Genomic DNA, 5,767 nt, shown 5'->3' with positions numbered 1-5,767 from the left:
AGTTTCAACCATTTTAACTTTCTACATTTCAGACATTTTTAACATTGTCATTACAAGATATGGCAAGTCGAGTGCAGTTGTCAGGGCCCCAAGAAGCAGAAAAATACGTCCTCCACATGGTAAGACTTGTTACTTGGCTAATCTATCCTAATTTAAAAACTGATGCAGTTTAAGACTCTCTTAAGTGTTTGGATTGGCAGTGCATGTTCTGAATGGCTGAAGAATGGTTCTTTTTCAGGGTGAATGAAACGCTGTCAGTCTGCTGTGGTGTTTAGGCTGTTCTCAAAAAATCTTAAAGGATATTCTCTGCCTAAGAGAAGGTGTGCATCATTTGTCTTTGGGAAACTGTTAGGAAATAAAAAGCAAACAAGTTAAAGATGATTCCAGAGACAATGCGTTGTAGTTACCTGAAATTCTGTTCTTAGTGATAACTTACGTTAAACGCTCTCTCATTTCAGATAGAAGATGGTGAAATCTTTGCAAGTATTAATCAGAAAGATGGTATGGTCTGTTTCCATGATAATCCTGAAAAATATAACAATCCAGCTATGCTTCATAACATTGATCAGGAGGTAAATCTTTTAAGATACTAAATGCTTTTGGAATTCCTACTGAAGGACCTTAGGCTGTAATCAGAGAGCTGCTGGGAGAAGCCAGTGTAGGTAATTTACATGTAGAGATTGAGGACTCGTGACTGAGATTTGAGGAATCGTTATTCGACTGTTTCACGGTACCAGTATTTAAAGGTTTTAGATTGAGAGTCAATCCCTGTCAATGCGCTCCCTGTTGTGTCTTCTGTACGGCTTGAGATGTTTCAGTAGACCGACTGCTTAATCTTGGCAATGTGAAGTTCCTTGAATCGACTGGATTAGAAAGATTGGTTTTAGAGTTTTAGACTTCAAAGATCGCTTCCGCTGGCTGTCAGTGACCTTGCCTGTAGGTTGAGGTGGTTGACCCACCTGGGACACTCTATCAGTGGCCTTAAAAAGGATTGTTAGGAGGGATCAAAATAAGGGAATAAAAAAAATGGTCTGATGCTTTTGTGTGGGAGACGAGGGATGAGAACATTTAGACACAGATGGTTCTACGTAGCGCAGCCATGAAATACATGGAAGATCACGTTCAAGCTGGACAAAGTAATCAACTTAATATGTATTTTTAAGATGCTGAAATGTATAGAGCTTGATGAACGACTGAAAGCCATGGATCAAGAGATCACTGTGAACCCTCAGTTTGTGCAGAAGGTAATTGATTTCGTGTCTTGCAAGAGATTCAGCGCAGTATGTCTCGCACTGAATGACAGTATTTACAGTGTTAACTACATACTATTAATAATATGTATGTGCATAAACATCATGCTTTAAAACAAAAGGAAGTGCATGTTATTTCATATGCACTTTATTTTCCTACCTGTTAACTTCAAAGAACTGTCTGTCTCAAAGGTAAACCTTCAGACCTGGTTTTGAAAAGAAATAACTCTCTCCCTTCCAGAGTATGGGCTCTCAAGAAGATGACTCAGGGACCAAACCATCCAGTTATTCCTGAAATTCATGTCGCTCACCACTCCGCTTTCAAGTAACAGCTTATGAAAGAATCACGCCTGGAATAGGGCACTGAGGAGTTCCACGAAGAGAGCAGAGAGAACTGAGCTTTGCTTTTCACCTGGACATTAAGAAAACAAAAGAACACCCTCTCAGTACTGTATAATATCAGAAATATTCTCTGCAAAGAAAAAAGGAAATCTCAAAAGAAACTTAAGTCTGTTGTGGATTTATTTATCTTCAGATTAACATCGTTAATGCATTAAATAATCTACCTTTTGTTTTAAAGGGTTTGAATGTTGCTGTGTTTCTGTAGCAGTCCTTTTTTCTCTTCTGCAAAGAAAGTGTTATTCAGGGAAGAATACAAACTAGTGTTGGTTCACTTACAAGATAATTACTGGTTCATTATTCTGTATTTAAAGTTGGCTCAAAGTGCAGATTTATCATATGTGTAGTGGATGGAGGAGGGTAGAGTTTTAGTAAATTCTCTACATTATTATTTGCATATGGCCGGTGTAGCTGGCTGCTGTCTATTAAATGAAATAAGAACGGTGTTCTTCCCAAAAGGAGCAGCATGTTAACGAGTCCTTGTAAGCCAGTTTTGCTGAAAAGCAGAAATCGCTGTAGGGAATCCATACATGACAGCTATTTATGATTTTAAGTTCCTGGTACAAAATATCTCCTAGTAACATTTGCTCTTAGATCAAACTTAATAGACCTAAACAAAAAGGATATTTGAAAGATCTTGGTGTTCTGGAGGATTCTAGAAACGAAGTTGTTCACACTGAAAGAGATTTAAATTATTGTTCCTATACAATTGGCATGAAGGTATTCAACAGGCTAATGCTTTTTCTGTGGTGGAAATAAGTGAAGGGCATGCTATAGATCTTTGTTTCCGGAGAAAATAATTCTACGTGAAACATAGAATTCTATACAGCTCTCAAAATGCAGGATTTCATTTGGAGATAACATGCTGGAATGCTATCTGTTTTTTAATTCACTGTTTTAAACAGAAAAACTTTGTTGTTGGATTCTTTTAAGTGCTTCACCCCTGAAATCAATGGGCTTTTTAACCTTCTGTAGCTCTCATGTATCTGAAGATTCTCACTGTTGAAACACCTTTGAAACACTTCGTGTCGGTGCAAATCTCCTACTATCAGGCATAAATAAACCTGTGAGCGAGTCAGAATGCGAGAAGCTCAGCATCCTGTGCTTCCTACTTAAAACACCCGACTAGGAGCTGCTTGCTACTGCTAACATGCCAGCTTTTTTTTTTCAGGAGCCTAAGTGGGAGCTAAGCATTTCTGGCTGTTGCCACGTGAAGCTTGTCTGTATCGAGGTCACCCGTGGTTGAAAATACGCCATTTGTGCTTCCAGTGCTGATGCAGAACTGTTGGGGTTTTCACTTAAAATGGGTGTCTTAATTCTAGTAGAGCCTCTGTGGCAGCAGTATGCTTTCTGGTGGAAGAGGTGTGATCCCAGGTTGTTCTCTAGGTGGTGAACGATGTTTTTAAAAGTATAAAATAGCAGTTTAGTGTTGAACACGGCATAGGTCCATAGTGTTAGTGACTCGCTGTTGAGTATTTGTGCTTCCAATCATAGAGGCTTCCATATTTGAAGGCAACTTTTACACCTGATCTTAAAAAATCTTGGGGATTTTTTTTTTCATAACTTGCCTTATCAGTCTTGTAATTAAAAAAAACCCCAAACCTTCAAAACTCATAAATCTCTTTTCCTAGTTAATCCTGCAGTGGTTTCAATGCCGAAGATGCTTATGCAATTTTCTTCTCTGGTGCTGTGGAAGTGTTAAATTAGTAGGTCAGTAATGCTGTGGGTTCAGGCACAAAGCTGGGTCGTCAAAGTGTTTACAGCCGTGTGCGGAAGTCATGAAGTACTGCAGATGACTAACCTCAGACTATACAAAAATGCGGATGGGCTCGCCTTTCGTGGCCAAGGGCTCACTTGCCAGGGGGGGAACACACGCAAGATGTGTTCTTGAAGCTGGAGAAGAACCTGAAATGTCCGCTTCGTGGTGGTTGAGCTTTTGTATCACTGGTTTCCTATTAGTGAGCGCGGACTTACCTGCTGAGAGCTGCAGGATGGCTTTCTGGCTCTGGAATTAGAAGCAAACTAATATTTGCAGCTGGCAAACAGCAGCTACGTTTTTCTCTTCTTTCTTGCCCCAAGTGGATAAAGCAAATCCATGCTCACCCCAAAAGGATGGTAGAAATAGCTATATAATAGTTTCAAGTGATATATTACACTAATTTTCTTAATCTGATTTTTAAGAGGGCGAGTGCTTTCAAAGTTAGGGAACTTCTAAGGTTCCTTTTCTGACGTGGATGGTTGCGCTGTTAAACTCCAATTGCTGTTGAAAATTCCAAGTCAGGTTTCACCTGTAGGATCAGTAGATAAAGCATTCACCGAAAGTGCTTCAGGGAAGGGCTTTTAAGTAATAGTTTGATAAACACATACGGTCTGGCATCTGCATGTCTTGAGATACTGTTGAAATTAAGTCACATTTTTAATGAAGTAGCTCCTTTGAGTCTTGGAACTAGTTGCATGGGCTGCGGTCAGCTGAGAGGCTTTGAGAACACTTGAGCTTTCTGGGTTTAATTTGTTATTTATTGCAGGGAAGGACTTTGGATCAAATCTAAGAACACTGAGTGCTGTGCTCCTCCAAACTTAGACTCTCCGAGGTCCTGCGGTTAGTTCTTCCCGTCGTGCACGGCCGCAAGATGTGTTCATAAAATACTGAGTGCATGCGTTGGTATCCAGCTCCTATCTTTGTGCCTCTTAATTAGCGCAGGTACAAAATGCTGTTCTGAAGGTAGTGTTTAGACGTGCAACTACACTTGTTAGCCACAGGAGGGGTCTCCAGCTCAGTTCTGATTAGTAGGTAATAAAAAGCTTTCTAAAAAGAAATGGTCGGAAGCTGTTTGTGTACAACCACCCCTCCTATTTTTGTGCCGCTGAGGAGCCCCGGTTAGCGACCTCTGCTAACACACCTGTAGCGCTGCCATTGCTCCGCGTGCTTTTGCGTAACGCCAGCTGCCGCCTCCTATACAACTTTCTCTTCTCCGTTCTATAGCACAACCGCGACCCGTTGTATGTGTTGTCATAGGCGATCTGTATAACCTAGGAAATGTTTTCTGCATGGCCAACCTGACTGAGGAGGTTAGTCCTGAGAAGTTGTTTTAAATGTACTATTGGAAAATAAAGATAACAAACGAGTCGTTCTTCTTAGTTTGTCTTGAATGAGATAGTAGGTCTTTTGTATTTGGCTTTTTCTTAGGTGTTTTCTTTTTGGGGGGGTGGGGGGGTGTTGTCTTCTTTTTTCTAGTTGCTTCTCGGGACAGGCGATTCTGGCTGACTGGCAGGAGGCTGATAGTTGTCCACTGTGTGTGGCAGTGCCCTCTGCTCAGGGGTTGTTCAAGCTCTGCTGGTGGCTTCTTGGAGCTCTGCTGGTGACTTCTTGGAGCTCTGCTGGTGACTTCTGGGAGCTCTCCTGAACTCAAGTAGAAATTGCAGTTCTTCTTGTGCAAACAGCGCATCTTCCTTGGGAAGTGCTGCTACACGTCCTTGCCCGAGGTGGGTTCTGGGCTTAGATGGACTTTGGATCAAACACTTCTGCTCATATCGGATTGTTGTGTTACGGTAGTCATCTGTCTCGCTGACCATCCGCGTGTTGTTCGGAGGCGTAATTCTCAGTCCACGCATGGCTGCTTGGATCCAGAGGTGTGTGTGGTAGTGGTATCCGTGGTAGCTGCCTGCTCGTGGGAGTTAAGTGCAAGTTTCACTGGGTGGAATGATCTGTGCCGTTACCTTGGGGCAGACTTGCTGCTTTTGGTCAGATTTGGGTATTTAAAACTCTATAGGGGTCAGCTCCAATGTAAAGTGAAGGGGGGTGTGGAATTTTTATACTTTTATGATTTTGAAGCCTGAAAGGATTAGTAGTTCACATGGAATTTGGTTTATCTTTCAGTCATAGTTTTCTAGGGATAAATTGATAGCCTGAAGAGGAACTGGAGTAGTTTAAGGGAGAGAGGGGCTGCACTGCAGAGCCTGAACAGGCCTAAGTCGAGTCCTTTGGAGCTCTAACCAGGCCTATACCTGCATGAGTGTCTCGATTAACTGCTTTGTGAGCGCGGTGGGAAGGGATAATGCTTCATGGCAGCCTCCATCTCCCCACTCTTACATTCTAAGCCGTTTCAGGATTTAAAACA

At 41.7% G+C, this 5,767-nt stretch overlaps 1 protein-coding gene across 5 annotated transcripts in view; it reads left to right on the top strand.

Annotated features, from left to right (window-relative positions):
* The window catches only part of COPS3 (COP9 signalosome subunit 3), a 13,994-nt gene extending 9,252 nt beyond the window's left edge, over positions 1-4,742 (top strand). For all 5 annotated transcript variants that reach the window (XM_035890852.1, XM_009635309.2, XM_035890853.1 and 2 more), the window contains 4 exons: positions 33-119; positions 459-572; positions 1,164-1,244; positions 1,492-4,742. In XM_035890852.1, the coding sequence (XP_035746745.1) occupies positions 33-119; positions 459-572; positions 1,164-1,244; positions 1,492-1,545 (336 nt within the window). In that variant the 3' untranslated portion in view covers positions 1,546-4,742. The remainder of the gene's footprint in view (positions 1-32; positions 120-458; positions 573-1,163; positions 1,245-1,491) is intronic.
* The last annotated feature ends 1,025 nt before the right edge of the window (positions 4,743-5,767 follow it).

The sequence above is a fragment of the Egretta garzetta genome, unplaced genomic scaffold (genome assembly GCF_000687185.1).
Source record: "Egretta garzetta isolate BGI_Z169 unplaced genomic scaffold, ASM68718v1 scaffold83, whole genome shotgun sequence".
Classification (NCBI taxonomy): domain Eukaryota; kingdom Metazoa; phylum Chordata; class Aves; order Pelecaniformes; family Ardeidae; genus Egretta; species Egretta garzetta.
The sequence above is the reverse complement of the archived record's forward strand: the minus strand, read 5'-3'. Positions and strand labels throughout refer to the sequence as shown.